Source organism: Motacilla alba, chromosome 3 (assembly GCF_015832195.1).
Source record: "Motacilla alba alba isolate MOTALB_02 chromosome 3, Motacilla_alba_V1.0_pri, whole genome shotgun sequence".
In the NCBI taxonomy this organism is placed as follows: Eukaryota; Metazoa; Chordata; class Aves; order Passeriformes; family Motacillidae; genus Motacilla; species Motacilla alba.
Window position 1 is genome coordinate 67247365 of NC_052018.1, and position 20375 is coordinate 67267739.

At 36.8% G+C, this 20375-nt stretch overlaps 1 protein-coding gene across 1 annotated transcript; it reads right to left on the reverse strand.

Moving 5' to 3' along the window:
* Window positions 1-1569: 1569 nt before the first annotated feature.
* Window positions 1570-20097, reverse strand: EXO1 (exonuclease 1). The gene is made up of 13 exons (XM_038132401.1): window positions 19701-20097; window positions 17235-17354; window positions 16227-16350; window positions 15343-15480; window positions 14910-15122; window positions 13383-13570; window positions 12442-12538; window positions 11652-11868; window positions 10458-10713; window positions 8355-8820; window positions 7755-7856; window positions 4402-4595; window positions 1570-2538 (listed from the first exon to the last, which is right to left on the reverse strand). The coding sequence occupies exons 1-13, from the start codon at window positions 19859-19861 to the stop codon at window positions 2397-2399; spliced, it is 2418 nt and encodes an 805-aa protein (XP_037988329.1). The 5' UTR covers window positions 19862-20097; the 3' UTR covers window positions 1570-2396.
* Window positions 20098-20375: the final 278 nt, after the last annotated feature.

The window sequence follows — 20375 nt, forward strand, 5'->3', positions numbered from 1 at the left end:
TGGCCAGCCAGCACTTTCAAAAGTAAAGCTTGATTAGACCGCCATTAGTAAATTTAGTCTTTCTGGGCCAGATTTACCCTTTTAATACGGTTTAGCAATGCCATCAACTTTGTAAAAATACTCTGAAGTCCTGCTGATAAAATTATAAATACTTGTTACAGATATTAAAAAGGTATATTTAGTATTTTATGAGATTATAAAGCAAGCAACACACTGTCATGCCTCTGTCTGCCATTTACTTTCAATTCCTCCTACTCACTTCTTGGTTTCCAACTACCCAACTGTTAAATGCCTGCTTTTTTAAAATCACCAAACTCTTTCCTCCATGTTTTTTTTTCTTTTTCTTTTCATTGTGTTATATGTTATCCTCCCCAGGCCATCATAACCTGTAATAATTTCTCCTAATCGGATATGTAATAATTTTTACTATGGAATATTACCCTACCCTATTAAACTCAGGAATAAAGTCTTGCACCAATTCATTTGCATTTGTTATTTTACCTTCCACAGAGCAAACACCAACACAATAACTCCACATTAGAAGTATAACACTTAAATGCTATTATATGCTTACACATGTTACATATTTATAAGTAATGTAACAGATGCCTCTATTCCTGAGAGGAATCCTCTGTAATGTGAAGTCAGTACCCAAGACCTCAAAAACACAAATCAGGAACTATCCAGAAGTATTTTTAAGAAATCTTCTTTAAGAACATACAATGTAGCTTGCACATAAGATAATAGCTTAAAATCACCTGTTCTTGACAGCACAAAAACAAGTGGTTTGTCTCTTAGGTTAACCACTAAAACAGGAACAAGAGGCCCTTTGATTAAAGAGGCAGGAAAAAGGCAAGGATGTACTCTACTAACAACCTTGCAACTCTCACACCAATAAATAGGCAATGGATGAAAATGGACTATTTTTCTGCTTTCCCTTCAAAGACTCATTCTGTCATTTTTATTATATTTGTAAGAATACATAAAAATTCATCCTAGGCAACAGTTCTATGAGTGGAAACACAAACATTTATCCCTGGCCTACATTTGTAACATCATACCTGAGATAATTCTCACTGAAGATCAACATTAAAAAAACTGCTTTTCAGGGGTAAGGATTTTCTAGTCACGCACGTATGAGAGAAAGCCTGTCCTAGAGCATCATTGCTCAATTCCTTGTATACCATACCTTCAACACAAATATAGAAATAAGAGGGCTGATGCCACAAATTTGGAGATAAATTTCTTCTTTTGAGCAGCTTCTTTGTAATTTAATTCAGGTGATCACTTCAGTTTCATAGATGGAAATTCTCTTAGAGAGAAAAGTGCATCGCTACCTAAAAGCCTGTGCCTCTCATAGGTAATTTCAAACTTGAAACTCTTGCAAAAAGCTCAAAGGCTGAGGGAAAGCATTAATCTCAGGAATGGAAAATATATATTTTACAGGCTCAAGATATTGTTTTGTACCTTCATCTGCTGCAGAAATACTATCCATTCCTAAAAATAGGAAAGTTTCAAACATACCTTTAACAGTGACTCAAATCCTGATCTGCAGGGTAAAAAATCTGAAATCCCATCATACTATTTCATAGTAATTGAGTCAAACACAGCAAGGACTCTAGTCTTCTGCATCCTTTCCCTCTAGTTGAGCACTAAGCTTGGCCTTTTGTGATGACAAACGCCATTCTGGTAACCCTACCTCTGAAGACTGGCATTTTGGTGTCTGTTGTTGGAGAAGAATATAAACGTGAAACAGACATGTTAAACAGAAGAATACATTATATATTTTTCTCGATTGCATTCTATTAATGTGACAATCTGGTGACCAGATGTTTGTGATATTCCTTTCTGCAGACCCCCAGTTATTCCTACCACCAACACGACTGAATCAAACAGAAAGCCAACTGTCAAGAGAGCAAATCTTACATTACAGGGAAAAGAAATAGTTATCAGACTGCTGGAAGTATCCTGCAGACTGTCGTGCACACTTAACAACACTTTTAAACCTGTAGTGAAGCCAGATTAGCCTCAAGAGGAAAAAAGAAAGAGGCAAAAAATATTAATTATTACAAATTAAGACAAACTTGTTCTGCTGCTCTTGTAGAAACTTGGATTGTATGTGAGACATACAAATGCCCAGGGGCAACTTAAAGTGTTTGGAGAAAAATTTAGCATGGGGACTTTGAATAAGAGAACAGAGAAATCTGAATTATTTTATTCCAGTCAGTATAGAACTGTACTTTTGAACTCACACTTTTATGAAAGAGATGATAAATCATTAGTCAGACTAAAGTGCATTGCTAGTTTTCAAAGCATCTTTTATATATTGATGAAATATCCAAAAGGTAAATTTTGACAATGATTAAAAAACCATCCCATCATGAACAGCATGCAGTTCATTGGAATATAGCTCTCTGAACATGACTACGTTCCAGATGATTAAAGATTTCCTCTTCTGTTTCTGGAGTGAGCTGTATATTATCTTTGATTGGAGACAAAGGATCTGACTTTCTACAAGAAGGAAGTTTTTCATACTCTCTGCACAAAAAAACCAAAGACAAAACAAAACCAAAGAATGTTAGGATATTTTGTGTTTATAACCACAGGCCTGTAAGAATATACAAACATAAAACATATATACATATGTAAGTAAACATACCTATACAAACAAAAAAATATAAAATAAAGCAAGACCCCTCACCTAACTACCCACACTCCACCTATGAAAACGTACAAATTAAAGATTTCTGATGCAAAGTTTTAATTTCAATTTTAGTACAACTGAACAACTTCACTGCAAGTGACAGAATGATAGCTCTTAGCTTTACTTATGAAAGACTGCTTGTACCCCATCCTATTTTAGGTTGTACATGCTTCCTTAACATTTAAGTGTTCTGAATAAGTGTAGTTTTATATATATCTCCTGTGAGCCTTTACATTGGGGCAGAACAGGTTAGTGTCCCACATGATGTATTTGCCAGAAGGTAACAACTGTTAAAACATAAGGCTAATTTAGAAACATCTTAAAATCAAGGGAAAAAAAAAAAAGGAGCTAAGTGAGTTCTAGCAGTAAAAAACCCAATTTGTGAAATGTGTTAAGAAAAAAAAATCCTCTAAAAGCTAATAAATTATTGCTTACATAGAAGTAACAGAAAAATATATATCCCCAGTATAAACACCCAGAGGTTACAAACCAACCAAAACAAGATGGATAAAATGTGCATGGTGGGAGCCAAGTCTTGCAACCGTCAGCAGAGAGAGCCACCTAGGCTCACACTGGTCTATTTGCCTGTTTTCTGATAAATCCAAATTTATGAATTTTCTCCCCGTGAGCAACCCTGGTCAGACATCCCCAAATAGAGGTCAAGCAATAAACACAAAAACACTTTCACTTCCTCCTTGACTCTGTCAATCATTCTTACACCCCATAAGGAAGATAATAAAAAGTAAGATTTCTAAAAATGTAAATACCTTAAGTCATACTTTTTAAACAGAAAACAGTTGTATGTTTGTAACAACCTACCCTAAGGCCCAAACTTACTAAAATACATTAATTTGAATTAACACATGCTCACCAATATCAACATATACTACTCAGTGCAAAGAATACTTTTGTCCTACTTACATTTGGTTTCAAGTTAGTGAAAATAATTTTATTTAAATAAAACTAATTTACTCAAAGTTGAGATTGCTACTTAAAGATAGGAAAACTTTGCCACCAGGAGTTTTTATCTGAGCCCATGGAGATAGTGTAAATCAGTTCTGTTGTACTTTTTAAAAATAATAGTTGCCCTTCAAATTCAAACCCTGAAGTTATTTACAGAAACTTCAAGTTAGAAAAGTCATCTCCACAAGGAAAAGCAAGAGAATTTTATAATGTGCAAGAATGTCTCTTGTAACCAGATACTCTTGCTAACAGAACTATTCCATCAGTTCACTGCCATCTTGAAAGCAGAATACTTCTTACAATCAGCCATTTCCAAATGTGAGGGACAGAGTTAAATAGAAGCAGTCTTGTACTCAATTAAATTTAGCAACTTTAACGCAGCTTTTGCATTAAGGTCAATAAATGATTTTTGGTGTTTGATGGCAAACAATGGCAATGATTTTCATATCAATTATGGTAAACTAAATGCAATTATTAATAAAATTCAGTAAGTGAATTTTAGCTAGAGTTTTTCCTGGTTAGAAAGAAGAAACTAATTATAAAAACATATTTACCAGAAACCATGCTTCATGTTTACATCAAACTTAGGAAGTTATAAATCCTATGTAGAAAATATCTAATCTTGCACTCTTATCCTTACTGAATTGTATGGAGAACATGTATAGAGTCAGCTTTGAAAATTGTTTCTTTGGGAAAAAAAACATGCAGTGTACTAAGGGGTTAAAGCAACTCACCTTTTAAATTGGAAGCTTTTCCAGAGTTCCCCAATAGTGGATTGCAGCCCCAGCTTATTTTCAGTATCACAGTCCTTTCTCTTCTGCACAGGTGACAGTTTCCTGCTTAGTCCACTTACTTTAGCTGGCATCAGTGGCTTGAGCTTTGTTACCATATGTGACCTTATATTACTGGACTTACGTAATCCAGGAACCTGTGGGATTTTCATATTGCAGTACACATGGTTAAATTGACAACCTGCAAGCAACAGATATGCTGCAAAGCTTATAATCAAAGAAATAAAGTGTTTTGCATTGTGTTGAGATAATGCAATCTGAAATGACACAACAAAGTATATTTAGATAGTCTACAACCTAAAAAATGGCATCTCAAACACAAGTCATACTGCAGCTGTAAGAATTGGCAAACCCACTTCCCTAAGTCTTCATATTAAGGTAGTAAATACTCATTTCTTTTGAATTCAGTTTTTAAAACCTACCGAATAGTTACTTTTTCATCTGTTTGGAGACTATTTGTTGTGCTCTCATGTAATGCCATCTTTTAGAATTTTAAGAGCATCAACTCTCTGGTATCACTCCCTGCAAGTTTCACCCAGATTTCATAAGGATGGAGCCATAAGCAAGAGCACAGGTAACAGTACAATGACCCCAAGGATCATTAGACCTCTAGCTGGAGCTTCGTATTCAATTTCTATACCAGGAGCTCAGAAAAGCTGTGCTTGGCCAGAATCTCTCTCTTAAATACAACCAGATTTAAATTGGAACCTCTCAGCAGCCTTTTCTTCAAAGAGAATTCATAGCTTAATTCTTTCTGAAACATCATGGCATTTTGCCATCCCCCCACCACACACATTTGTTTTTTTTTTTGTTTTTTTTTTTTTTCACCTCAAATACTGTGCTCAGTTCTGGTCTGCATCTACAAGAAAGACATTGAGGCACTAGAATGAGTCCAGAGACAGGCAACAGAGCTGGTGAACGGTCTGGAGCACCATCTGATGATCAGCAGCTGAGGGAGATGGGAGTGTTTAGCCTGGAGAAAAGGAGGCTCGGGGCAACCTCATCACTCAGGAAGGTGTAGCCAGGTGGGGGTTGGCCTCTTCTTCCAGACAACTACTAATAGGACATGAGGAAATGGCCTCAAGTTGCAACAGGGGGATTTAGACTGGATATTAAGAAAAATTTCTTCCTGCAAAGGGTTGTTTAAGCATTGGAACAGGCTGCCCAGAGAAGTGGCAGGATCACAATTCTTAGAAGTGTTCAAAAATTGTGTGGATATGGCATTTCAGGATACAGTTCAATGGTAAACATGGTAGTGCTGGGTTGACAGCTAGACTTGCCTGCAAAGATCTTTTCCAACCTTAATGATTCTATGATTATATTATTGAAATTGCATTGTTTCTACGTAAATATATTAAGCAGATCTTGGTATTCGGAGGAGGAAAAAAAAGTGTTTAGAATGTAAGCTAAAAATTGGAACAAGAATACTAGGAAGAATAAAATAAAATCTTAAAACTGCCTGCTTTATAGTAATTTTGCTTTTTATCTATCACCTTGGTCTTTTTGCAGCATATGAAGGTACCTAAATCCTATGTATCCCTGTAGTACTAAATTACATCTGAGTTAGAACTTAATTTAGCTAACCCAAAAGTAGGCTAAGAAATTTAAAGCCAGAGCAAGTGCTCTTTTCTATCATCAGTATTAGACTCTTTGCTGAGCTCACAGCAATTGTGAAAAATAATTTGCAGTAAAAAGCACAGCTGAAATATCATCATAGGAAAAAGCTTGAGGTCTTAGGGAGCTCTGTATCACATAGACTTTTTTTTAGTAAAAAGCTTCTACTGGTTTGGATATTAGAATTGAATAGGTAGCACTTCATATTTTGGATTGGAACTACTACAAGAGCTGACAAACTTTTCAGATTGCCTCCCCCAGTTATTAAATTTCTCTAAGTAAACCTACATAGCTGATATTGAGCTTACCAAAATCAGAATAAATTATGCATTATGTGATTAACTGCTTCTTCCCTAAATCTGGAACTCATTTTCCCCTTTGGTATCTTCTGCTGTTTTTAACACCAGCACATACTTCTCTTTTTTTACACTTGCAGGATCCTAACAAACATCCTAATAAGATTTTAATAAATTGTAAGAGAAAACCGAGCCAAAAGTGGTGCTCCTTATCTCTGCCTTGGCTCTCCCATGGTCTTACTGGTGTGACACCTCACAGGAGTCCAAGAGTCTAGGTGGGCCCAAGTTACAACATGACTGACCTTTTGGTTGTTGTTGTCAGGTTACTTTTTGGCCAAGCCAGTTTTCTGATGTAATTCTTTATAAATATTATTCCCAGCACATAGCAGAAGAAGAGAGAATTCATGGCCATGGAAATAAGTGGTGGAAATCCTCCTACTAGCCACTTACTTTAAACTAACCCAATTGTCCTCACAGATTTTCAGTAGTTTTTGTTTTCTGAAGGGCTCCAAGCATGCTGAAATTTTGTTTTTATGTGATGCTTATATTACATCAGTACTTCCATAATGTGATCCCCCTATATTTAATATATTCATTCTCCCAATACACCTCACCTAAGGTGAGCAAAATAATGTAAAACATACTAAATACAGCCTTAAAACCAAAGTAATAGAAATTCTGAACGCCAGGACGATTTCCTTGCTCAGTCTTGTTGAGGAAAAGCAGGAAAACCGTTAATGTTCCAAAACACAAATGTAACTTGCTCCTTTACAAGTAAGTTTCTAACAATAACCACAAGATGTCCCTATTTTACAAAACACACAATCTTGTCCAGCAGAGAAGCTAGTGATTTTTAGTCTGTCTACACGAAAACTTATTAGGGGGCATACATAGCAAACATCTGCCTCTTACATCTTTTGGCCAATTCTACTGACAACACCTAAGGAGTCAGAGATGTTAAAGTCTTAGAAGTTATTACCAGACAAATATATTAAGCTCTTAGAAATGTTCCACAGACAAGGAACATACGTTTATTCTTACACATAACAAGCAAACACAGAGAAGTCAAATTACAGTTGCATCTTGTGACTGTATCTGGACTGTGAACATTACTGCAATTTATATCATAAAACCTGAAATGGATTTTCTTGCCTTACCTTGGCTTACTTTACACTGAAGTGTTTAAAATCCCCCAACAAGTTGCAACTCTGTTATCAATTATAGGTAGCTATATTTCACCCCAGCTCCAGGGTAGATGAACAAGAATAAAGCTTTGTCTTGTCAACATTTGCATTGCTGAAGTTTTTCATTGCAAGTTCTAAAATGAACTAGTAGAAACTGATTTTCAGAGTTTAGTAAAGCTCATAAAATTAAAAGAAATCTTACCTTGGTCTTTATGATTGTAGTTTTTTTGTTAGTTGGAACAGCAGAAAATAGCACGGACAGAGAACATTGATCATCATTCGGTTTTGAACTAGAATCAGATTCCTTCAAGAGAAAATTGATCTGGTTTTAAAACAGGTTGTCTTTTTGTAAACACAATATATGCTTCCATATCTATATGTATATACTTTTAGCTACAATGTTTTCAGCAGTTCTAAGAACTTATACAAAAGCCTGGCTTTTAGCAAGCAACACTATAAAGGCATGCATATGCTCCTGAAAGCACTTCAGACTAAAGCAGAGAACAAAAGGTTGCCTACCAGCTGTTTTTATGTGGCACTGAAGGGATAGCAGCAGAAAGACTCAAAACAAACTAAAACCAGAGAACAGATTTTATTTAAGCTAGTATGTCAATCCATTCTGTACAATTATGTTAAGCATTGACAAGAATATGACCATTCTGTGATTCTGTTTAGAGATAAGTTTTGTTAGCACAAGCTACATCATCTGTAGGGCACCATTCTGAAAAGGAGACTTCACTGAATAATTTCTTTTATAATTTAAAGTGAAAACAAATGCTGAAACAATGTCTAATTTTCTTACTTTTGCACCTAAGCTGTTGTTGTACACTTGCAGGATTTCTGAAGACTCCAAACTGCATTCTGTTGGCTCACAAGACCCATGAGACTGTGATGACTGTTCCAGTTCTATTAAGGGGGAGGATTCTTCCTCCGACTCATCACACACTGCTGCATTAATCTGATCTTCCTGAGATACAATGCAGTTGTTTCTCTGTTGGTGAAACTGCTGTGAAAACACAGTATGAGATAGACCAAGATTTCCTGAGTTACTTTTGAGGCTGCTAAACTGCTGGGAACAACTTTTCTGCATTTCTCCAGGAGGTGTAAAGGCAGTCCGTGATGACTGTTCAGTTTCTGAAAACCTAGAAACATCTTCAGCTACATGTTGTACTTCCTGTTTCTGGCAATCCTGCTCAGCATCCTGAGTCAGAGCACTATCTTCCTTTTTTGCTCTACTGTCAAACATAACTGCATCATTGCAGAAAAACCTAAAAAAGAAAAAAGAAAAAGGTGAAAGCAAGGCAGAAGAAAGTTCTTGTTGATGACATATTCATTTGCATCATTGTCTCTATCCATCAATTTTATTTTCAAGGTATACTTGCAGACAAATTATTTTGGCAACAGGAAAAGTCCCTCAGGGAGACATTTAACAAAAAAAAACCCCAAAAAACAACAACAACAAAAAACCAGCAGGAAAAAGCATCTGTAAAAATGGCATTCTTTGACAGACATGCTAAGAAGATTGTTCACCTGAATGAGAAACATCTAGAAAGCCTACAAAATTTAAGAATATATTAATTAATGATAAAGCTAGTAGTAAAATACTTCAGCACCATTCATCAAAGACAATAGAACGTTACTACTTTTTTCTATGCTATAGCAGCAGTTCCTGAGAATACTGAGCACAGATTTAGGGAAGAACCTATCATCAGTGACAACTCTTAATTTTTCATGCAATAAAAAAACTTTCCAAAACTTTCAGCTCAGAAAGGTGTGCTTTAAAACTAAGGTATTAAGAGTGCTCTGTAAAATTGCGCTGCTCAAAAATGTTCAGATTATTTAAGATAAAAATTACACAACAATAGACCTAATTGTGATTATGTTTTGTAAAACAAATTCAAGTAGACATGACCAAATGGGATTAAATGAAAAAAAACCAAACCTAACCAAGTCCCTGTCCTTAAAGTGATGCTGCAGAGATCAGTAGTGTCAGCTGAATGGGATGGGATAAGAATAGATACTTGTCCTTGAGTATGACCAGGTTTGGCTTTACTGAAATAAACAAAAAGCCCCATCAACTTAAGTCCATGAATTCACTGACTGCTTATCTATTTGCCAAAAGTAGGTATCCTTGTTTTTTTGAGATACATCACATGTCCTTTACCTGGAAAAAAGACCCCAGCCAATTCCTAAGTAATTTTGATACCCAGAGATATTAAATATTTTCTTGAGAGCCACCAAATTGATCACAGAGCCGGAGCACTTCTCCTACAAAGAAAAACTGAGAAAACTTTTCTTTTCTAGGCTGTTCAGCCTAGAGAGTAAAAGGTTCCAGGAAGACCTTATAACACCTTGCAGTACCTACAGGGGAGCCTAAAGGAGAGCTGGAGAGGGACTTTTCACAAAGGCATATAGTGACAGGACAAGAGGGAATGATTTTAAGTTGAAGGACGCTGAAACTAGATACTGGGAAGAAATTCTTCACCTTGTGGTGAATCTAAGTGTGGTGGTGCACTGGAACAGGTTGCCCAGAGAAATTGCAGATGCCTCATCCCTGGAAGTGCTCAAGATCAGGTTGGATAGATCTCTGAGCAGCTTGGTCTAGAAAAAGGTGTCCTGACAATGTCAGAGGGGTTGGAATGAGATGATTTTAAGGTCCACTCCAAACCAAGCCATTCTATGAATAGTCTCAGTCTTCACTTCAGCAGTAAAAAAATCAGCATTATCTGTCTCCCAAAAGACAGCATGCCTAGCACAAAGGATCCACCATCTCAGCTGAGATGCAATACAGTTGCATAAAAAGTTTGAGGTAGCATTTTTCCTATTTTCAGTATTCAGGCCATTTTAGCAACCAGGACATCAAATAGTATTATGCTACTTATAAAAACATGTGACATAAGCATACCTGCTTCTTGTTCCTGGAACAATTACAGCATCCTTCTCTTTATTTTTCCTTTGTAAAAATGAAGCAAATTTATTTCTAACTCTGGGTAGGGAATTAGAGCTTTCTTGAGTGATGGAAATTCCTGGAGAATCAAGGCTTTGTATTGCTGACACACTCTTTTGTGCTTGATCATCATTATCATTCTCCTTCTTGAGTCTTTTTGTTTTTGAAAATGAATATTGCTTCAACAGATCTCCATCTGAGACTTCTTCTGAACCTAAAGACAATTTAAGCATCACCGTAGAAACACATTCTACAATTAACCAGTTATGAGATAGCTAAATATTACATATTTACTCTCACAGGCTTAAAAATATTAGTAAGGTCTGGTAAGATAATAGAGCTTAGATGTCTTTAATGCCATTGCTTTCTAGTACATTGCCTTAAAATTAACTCAGGCAGATGGAGTGAAGGCAGAACAACTACAATGCAACTACATTTGATTTAGAGGCAGGTTGCTATAACTACCTACAGACTTTGAAAGCGAGGGAATAGGAAGATACCAGGTCTAACAAATGAAAAACAGAAAGCTCCAGCAGTATAATCAGAAAGCAAAGGAAGCAGTGGAAAACAGTTAATATAAAGCACAACAGGAACAAAAAGTGCCTCTTCTATTACAAGCCTACAGTTTTTCTGAGCACATATAACTCAGGTGGCATAGAAGAGGAGATAACACAGATGCACTAGAGAAAGTGAAAAATCTGGCATAAAGAGCACCTATACAGGGGACAGATGCAACACAGTCTGAGCACAGGAAACATTCTTTATGTTTTCAGTCTGGCCTAATATCAATGCTAGGAAAAACAGGCTGTTTTAACTTCTTCACAAGCCATTTTAAGATAGAAATTAAAACCAAAACTATATCAAAACACAGCTTGTATTAAACATAGCCTGAAGCTGAAACGACCAGAGTTTTATAGCAAACCAAAAAAACATGAAGATCAAGTCCTGTTGAAAGTTTGCTGTCACCCTTAATCATCACCTAGGCTTTAATATTATGGCTTGTTAGTCTTGTAGCTTGTTGCAAACAGAATACAGACAATAACATTCAAGGGTTAAGCCTCTAAAGCCTCATACCATAAAGTACAAGATAAAATCCTTTCTTTTCCCACAGCCTTCTACTGTTGTTCATATACTTATTTAATATAAACATACCACTCCTTGGCCTTTTTGACAAGAGCTCTTTGCCTGCAAGCTTTAGTCCTTTAACACTAATTAATTTCTCCATGCCTTTGGTTAATGGTTTCTCTGGGAAGTGTATTTTAGGAGAAGCAGGATCTTCAGTGGGGCCAAACTTGTATTCTCTGCTCCAAATACTATTGACATGATTATCACGTCGGTCATTCCAGCCACAACTTCTTTGCTGCATAGGCTACAAAAACCAATTAAAAACCAAGACACAGCTTTATAATTTTGCCTTCTACATATGACTTCCTGACTCAGCATTCAAGGAAGGAAATATTGACATTTGTACATCTAGTGACATAGTCTACAAAAACTTTTTTTTTGTTCCCACAATTCTCATGCTTTTCCTACTTTTTGTTGTGCTCCCATGATGTCTTCATTTTAATATTGCACAAATGACTAACTGCTCATCTCAGACCAAATTTAAAGTTTAAAATTTATTTCTGGTCAGGAAACAATTGAGGATTATTCTTGAAAGACATCCAAGACTGAGAATTTTCTCTTTAAACCAGTTACTTCTGTAAATAGATTTAAGGACTTAGCAAATAAGTCTGAAAGTAAAACAGATATTAAACACCATGAAAAATAAAACTTTACCTTTAAAAAAATGAGAATTATGTGTGTGGGAGCACACAGTTTCTGTAATACCACAATAGCTTTCACTGACAAATCATTTGTAGATAACACTCAATCACATTTTCCCATTAACATTCAGACCCACATCAAGTTCTTAATATCTACTTCATAACAGAGATGTTACCTGCGCCGTGTCAGGGTTATAACTATCAATTTGTTCCATTGTATTGATATCAACATTGCCAATAGCAATTTGAAAAGCAGTATCATCACCAACATGTCTGTTCCCATCATAGTAAAGGAAAATATCTGAATGTTACATCATATTTCAACAACTGTACCATGAAAGTTAGAACAGTCCCTTTCCCATTTCTCAACAAAAAGCATGGCTAGAATATTAACCCAAAGGATTAATACTACTACTCCTGGCTCAATCTGATGTAACAGCAATTGTAATAGATCTGCAGTCTTTGGCAAATCATGCAAGTCAATATTAAATCCTTCAGTTATCAGCAAGAGAGGCTGTAACTATCTCCTTCCTAATTTCTGCAAATGCCACAGATCAGATGGCTTGAACATACAGAGCCAGTAACTACTTTAACAGTTCCCTCTCTTCCTTTATTTTCTTAATCTTACATGTTGAAATTTACACTGCACAAATGTGACAAAATGCTACCTTTTCTATAGCAAGAGGGATCTGGTAAAACAGGAAATGCTAAGATTAGAGACTGAGTTGAGCACAAACTGCAAAAATTAAACTGGAAGAAATTATAACGCAACACAGGCAGAAATTCAAGACAGCCACAAAGCAGTCAGTTTATATTTAAACTGTATTAAACATTTTTTTTCCTAAAGAAAACACCAGATCAATAACTTCTGCCTGTATCAATAATAGGTCATTTAGTTACTCCCTGCACTTAAAAAAAATTGATTAAAATCAGAGCAAAGGAGAAAAGAAGAAAACTCCCACAAAAGTTTAAGACTGTAGAAAAGCCAGACTTGAATCAAAGCAGGGATGTGACAAAAAAAAAAAATCTAAGTACACCATAGATGCAATGAAAATTGTAAGATACCATATCAGCTCACAATTCTTTCCCCATTCTGCCCTTTCAACACAAAGGATACCGTCCTGCATAAGTCAGTGTTTCTGGATCAATATCATCTCCATATGCATTCAGAGGAACTAATTTTCTGTTGACAGGATCAAAAACTAACTGGTACAGGAATGTATTATTAGCTCGTGTAAAACCCTGTATGTATTCTTCTGGTACCGTTACATTCATCTTCAAGTACTGCCCCATTTTCTTAATAACCTGTGAAAAAAAAATTACTCAACTGTTTCATTTTAACAGGTTATGTGAAAGGTTAAATGCATTTCAAATATTAATTATCTTTTCTTGTAATTAAATGTAGAATCAGTGTCCTACTGCAACAAGCAGATTCAACTTAAATAGGGGAAGGAAATAAAATAGAACTTCATACATTATTTTCCCACTCAAATTGTCTACAATTACATAAATAACACAATTCAATTTTTATATCTCCTTCAATAAATAAATCAATACAAAATGTGATCAGAAAAAAACATGTCCTTAAGGTGTATTTATTTAAACTAACGCACATCACATTTTTATCATTCATATTATCAGGACATATAAGCAATATATGGGTGCTCTTAAAATGGAAAAAAAAAGCAAAACTAACCAGAATAAACCCTGGAATTTTGCTCAGAGATACATTAAAGCAAATAATGATTTGCATAGGAAAAGTTCAATGTTCCTCTTTTACTTCCTCAAAAGCAAAACCAGTTACTTTGATGCCCGCTCTATATGATACAAAACATTTTAAAATAAAAAATCATAGTTCTTTGTCTATGAGAGAGAAAGATAAAATACACTAAAACACACGAGTAATTTAAGAAAGATAACACACTAAATTAATTCAACTGCATATTAAAATGCTTTTATGGATTAGATTTACCTGCCTCCGGGACATACCCATGAGGTATTCTTATTAGCTATCAACCTCACTACTACGTGACTACCCATACAGAAGTAGTTATTTCCACCCTCTTAGCCTCTGTACTTCCTAATACAAGATTTGTTTTAATTTCATACATTGGATTAGAAAAAAACCACCCTATATTAATTTGTTTTGCATCATATCACACTTTTCTTCCATACTGTTTTTAATATAGAAATGTCCATATCCATACGTATGTCAAGAAATATGATTCCCAATCTCTGCCCCTCCCGCACACAGATAAATCTGTTCTTATACAGAAGTTACAGTTCATTGAGCAGTTCTAATAACTAATCTGCAGAGCAGAAGAAAGCAGTAATGGGGGAGGGGGGAAAATATCAAAGTCTTACAAAAAATTAAGTTTCCCTTCAAACAAAATACACCCTTGAAGGATTGAAACAATTCTTTACCTAAGTTTACTTTGTTTTTTTTTTCTTATAAATATATCAGCTTCAACACTTGAGTAAGTTTAGGACAGCATCTTTTTTAAGAACAGGTAAAAATACTTTTTAGTATTCTCCTCAAAATGGAGGAAGACAAGAACGCTTCATATTTTCTGTTCAGTGTTAAATTTCATATATACTGATATAGGCTGCCAAAAAATGAAACATAAAGCAAAACTGAGTTTACCTTTATAATATCTGGATTGTTGGCTAATTTTAGTAACTTGCATGCTTTAGCTAACCCAATTCCATGAATTGAAGGGAGGTAGTCACAACCAGAAAGAATACACATGTAGCGGAATTTCTCTTCTGTAAATACATTTCCAAGCTGTTTGCAGTTTCCTAGTCGAGCCTGATCTATCTCTAGTCCATTTCCAAACTTGTCAATTTTCAGAAACACCTGAAAATTAAGAGGAAGTGAAAACAATAATTTTCACCCATATAAGGTGGTTCATTGCACTTCGTGGAAACAAAGAGAGGCAAAGTACTATTCTCATCTCTTCTGTTTCCCACATTTGCTGTAGAAGAGTTAATGCATACATCAAACAGATTTGGCAACTTCAAACTCTGTTTCTCAGATATCAGCAAGAGGTAAAGGTTATTAGCATTTTCTTCCATACCTTTTTACATCCAAAAGCTAAAAGATCAGAGTCTTCTGTAATTATAGCTTGAACCATGCCAATCTTATTAAGATAAGCCAGCTGAGCATCAGCTTCATAAGGAGCAACAATACAATCAACTCCCTGGGCTCGTGCAGCCTGCACATAAATGAGAAGCATACAAGTACTTTGCATTAATTTTCAGTAATTACCTTAAGAGATCTGAAAGCATAAAAACTCTACATTCAAAAGCCAAAACCATGACCTTTTAATCCCATTCCCATCCTGCCCCCAGTAAGAGTCCAATAGTTCATAGTCAAAACCTCCACTTTAAAGCAGTTTAGATCTATATACACTGGTTTACAAAAACAACCTTTCCTATAACACTACTGCATCTGACCACAGGTGACAGCTTTGAACTCATGCAAGTTATATTCTGGACAAAGGAGAACAGTACTAGAACAAACGTAATAGTTTTTGATGGAGACCCTATGATTGCATTGAAAGTATAGCAAAAAACTACTATGACAACTTTTAATCAGCCAAATTTTTTTTTCTGTAGTCTATGCTCAGAAATTCAACAAGGAAAAATGCAAAAAAATTTGATTTTTTTGGTGCTGCAAAAGAAAAACAGGTGTTATCAAATTCAGTTCATAGTGGTAGGAAGAGATGTGTTTTGTTTGACACATCATTATTATTTATACAAATAGCCATAATAAACTTCAAGCTTGTTAATTGTGCCTAACACAATCCAAAACATGCAGGACAATTACAGACCAAGCAGGTGGGAATAATTTTCTATATAGAAGAGATAGTGATGTAGCCACAAAAATGAAGAGTAGGATATGCTACCTATTGCAGAGATTTCTTTTCAACTGGCATTATCAATAATGTTGATAACTTACTTTAATAACTTCATGAGCCATAGCATGGGTAATATTTACACTTCGCCCAAAGCATTCTCTAGCCTCTGACAGTCTCCCTTCCTGCAACAGTTGTTTTCCCTTCAGAAGACTGGCTTGACGCCTCCTAAACGAAAGACAAAAATACCACCAATCTCAGATTATTTTTCACTTGAAAGAACAAACAGCAGAAAGGACTAAGATATAGGTAAGAAAGGGGAAAAAATTGCAACACCTTCCAAATGTGAGCCACTGCATAATTTTTTAAAACAAAAGAATAACTAGGTCATTGCATTGACAAGGACAACTAGATTTGAACGTTGGAATTGATAATATTTTCTCAGAAAACAGTGACAAATAGGAACTGAAATCGGCAGTGTAAAATAAGAAATGCACCCGCTCAGCTTGCAGTAAAATAGATTTAATGGGAGTTGGGAGTATCTGACACTAGATAGTTATTGATTTAGAGGACAGAAAACCTAATTTACCTAATTTCATAAATCGGAAATTGTTCACTTCACGCTGAAGAAAGCACGTGTCTCATGAGACTTCATAAATTACAACCACTACTGAAAAATTCTCATAGCTGCAGTGAAAAGTCCCATTTATAGGGACCTGAATCCAAATTTGAAGCAACTTTATGTTTTTAGTTGTAGATAAAGATGAGGAAAGGGGTATTATTTTGAAATAAAATTAAATTGGGAAAAAATATTTTTGTTCAGAGATCACAAGTGTGGGTAAACTAAAAGCCTATGATACATGACAGGAACTACTGCTCAAAGGCTTACTTCCTTCCTTCATAAAATGGCTTTCATTTATGAAGTGCATCTCTATTTTTGGAATAAAACCTCTAAGAAGTTTGTATGATTTTAGATGTAAATTAAAAAATATCACACTACATTGCAGGAGGGTTTACCAGAACTTACTTCCTAGCTGAAGGTGGAGGGTTTTTGATTTTTACTGCAGTGATAAAACTGCTTTGCTTGCAAATCAATACAGTTCGGTACTTACTCTCGTCGTGCCTTTTCCACTTCCTTCTTAGAGGGTAGGGTACATCCATCAAATACCAAAATTGGTTTAATTCCAAATGAGAGGAGCATATGAACATGTTTCATACAGAAAGCTACATAACTGTATCAACAATAAAAAAGTAAGAAAAGAGAGATAAACTTTATTGTTAATCACAAGTCTATTACACATTTTCCAATTACAGGAAAGGAAAACCGTAAGCTTAGGACTAACTATTGTTCAAAAATCCTAACAGGCTGTACATTCCCCCAGAATCACAAAAAACTAAGAACACTTGAATGCAGTTTGGTTGATTTTTTACCAAGAGAAACAATCCACCTCCCAGTTCAGAACTGGGCTGACTGCTCCTCTCTTCCAGACAAAATTAAATAAGAATTCGAGTATAATTCAGTTGATTTTGCTACATTAGGATTCAATACTGACAAAAACTTGACCAGTTCAAATATGGATTGTCTTTTTACTTTCAGCAAGCAACTCATTCGCAATGGCCAGGGAAACAGGAAGCAGACAAGCACAGTAAATGACCTTTCCCCAGAAAGGCAGACTAAAAGCACTTTTCTAGAGTTGGAAGTGATGGGATTATTTAATCTCTCCTTGTAGAACTATCCACTCTTCCCTCCAGATAATGGATATATATCCTATGGCCAAGGCCTACAAACATAACTTCCCATACTAAAAATACAGGCACAGCACTGAAAACATTCCAGAAGACAGAAAAGTTCCCGTTCTGTACTAACTGGGAAGATGGTGTATGTCTCAGGAGGCAACCATCCACTGCCTTCAAATGCATCCCTTGAAAACATATTTGTTGGGTGTTACAGATGTTATTTATCCCCTGGGACCTCTCATCTTCTTACCCGTTATTTCTACAGATCTGCATGAGATCATTTTATCAGCAGCACAGAACTAGAATCTAATAATTGCTGTAAATACTAAGCAAACACATTGTAGATCTGATGCCCAAAGGAAAAAAAATCAATTTTTTTAATTTTAAGAGCACTGTTTAAAACAGCAAGAGCAACCCCATCAACAGAAGGGAGTAAAGAAGAGTGGGATTTAGAAGCCTTTAGAATGCAAGGATATGAGCACTGAAGAAACTAGATTTAGAACAGAAAATACAGAAAAATAACTATGATTATTGAAAGATGGGAGCAAATAGCACTGTAGCTATATAATACCTTCATCCAGATGATTTCTAAAGTATGAAAGGGGTCTACACTATAGTTAAGGTGCCAGTCTAGGATTATATGTACATGGAAACAAGATTTGCCCATAAAGTACTGATGTATTCAAATTCAACCATTCCAAAGTCTCCTATGACTATTTCTCCCGACAGTCAATTTTTATCTCAGCTGAAGCGTACCCTATTCTCAGGACTCTGAGGAACCTCCGCTACCTTGAAGGCAGGGTTGGATTGAAACTCCACAGTTCTTCAAATTAACATAAGCAGCAGTAAATATTTGAATCCATTGGCAAAGCACCAACTCTCTCTTGCCTCAAATCAAATATTTGATGGATCCGAGGGCCCCTGGGTGGTGCCAAGCAAGAGGACAAGAGGCAGCAGGCAGAAACCAAACCACGGGAATCCCACTAGAATATAAGTGGAACCTCCTTGCTGTGCAAGTAACCAAGCACGGAAACAGGTTGGCCAGAGAGGTTTTCAAGTCTCTGCCTTCTCTGGAGATATTGGAAAGCCATGTGGACACAATCCCAGTAATGTTCTCTAAGGGAGCCTGCAGGAGATGACATCCTGTGGCCCCTTCCAGCCTTACCTATGTCCAATCTAAAACAAGAGTTCAAGCCACATTTCCAGAGATGGGCAAGAAATGCAAACCTGATCTAAGGTGAGGAGGTAAATCTGAAATATGACCACAACTTTTGTTCATTTCCCTTCCTAAAAACATAACTGTGTAAACGTGTTTTAGAAAAACTACTTTAACTAAAAGCCTAGTACGTTCAGCAAAAAATTTTGTACCTTACTCAGAGCACAACACGTCTCTCAAAATTCCTTGGCATCATTACAACCTTTATCACAGAAGTATTTACAAAGTCTCCTTGTATACAAAAAAAAGGTGCCTGAAAATAATATTAAATTTGAAATCAAAGTATTGCACGTACAAAATTTCATCAGAGAAAATGTATTATAATTGAGAGGGATTCAGGCAGGGGAAAAAAACCTAACTAATACAGTCTTGGGTATTCTAACAAAAGAAAAAATATTTTGAGAGTTTTTTCCCCAATATATACTTTTTTTTTTTTTTATTTTGCACAGCTGGAAAGCTGTATATTTATCGGCAAAAATTTCCATTTCTAAAGAGTTCAGCTCAGAATTCAGAATCCACAGCAAGAAGCGAAACTCCCGTAACTTAGTTTTTAGTCCAAGAAACACCACGTTGGCAAAACTTCAGTTTGTAAAAGGGCCGAGAGTTAAACATAAGACAGACTTACAAATCCGTGGGCTCTCCCCGGGCCAGCTTCTCAGCACAAGCATAGGCGCCTTTGTGCAGCCAGCAGTAGGTGTCCACAGCTACCGTCATTCCCTTGTATTTCTTCACGTGGGAAGGCTCGGCAGCCTCCTTGATGAACTGCAGCAGGCCCTGGATCCCCATGATGCCGCCGAGCGGGGAAACAAACAAAGGAGCCAACCCAGAGCCGAGTGCTCTGTGCTCTCGATGGTCGCTCTCGATCTCGCTCGGTCAGCTCAGCTCACACACGGCCCGCTGGGCCGCGCCAGGGCCACCAGGAGCTCCTGCGGCTGTCCCCACGCATCCCGCCCGGGGCCGCCTCCCCACGCGACAGTGCCGGCTGTACCTCGCTGCGGGCCGGCGAGCTGCCCAGAGAGTGGGGCGAGAGAGGGACGGGGGGCGAGGGACGCGGAGAGCCGGCCTGTCCCGCCCGCACCTCGCCGGGGCAGTCGCGGCTCCTCCGGCCCGGCTCAACGCAGCCGCGGCGCGTGGCGGCCGCCCGGGGCTTTCAAGCAGCGCGCGCTTAGCGCGGGAGCCCCGCCCCGCTCGCGGGGACTACGATCCCCATGGTGCCCCGCGCTGCAGCTCCGGGGCTGCGCATGCCAGCGGGCATTCCCCGCGGCGTTCCTCATGGCTCGTGGCTAACTAGAGGAACGTG

Bases quoted from the DNA above. Each gene is read 5' to 3' on its own strand.
- EXO1 (XM_038132401.1), bottom strand. From the start codon at position 19,861: ATGGGGATCCAGGGCCTGCTGCAGTTCATCAAGGAGGCTGCCGAGCCT. The intron at 15,481-16,226 runs GTAAGTTATCAA...ATTTATGTGCAG, and splicing joins TGGCTCATGAAGTTATTAAA to GCTGCACGAGCCCAGGGAGT. The intron at 15,123-15,342 runs GTATGGAAGAAA...CTTAATTTTCAG, and splicing joins TAGCTTTTGGATGTAAAAAG to GTGTTTCTGAAAATTGACAA.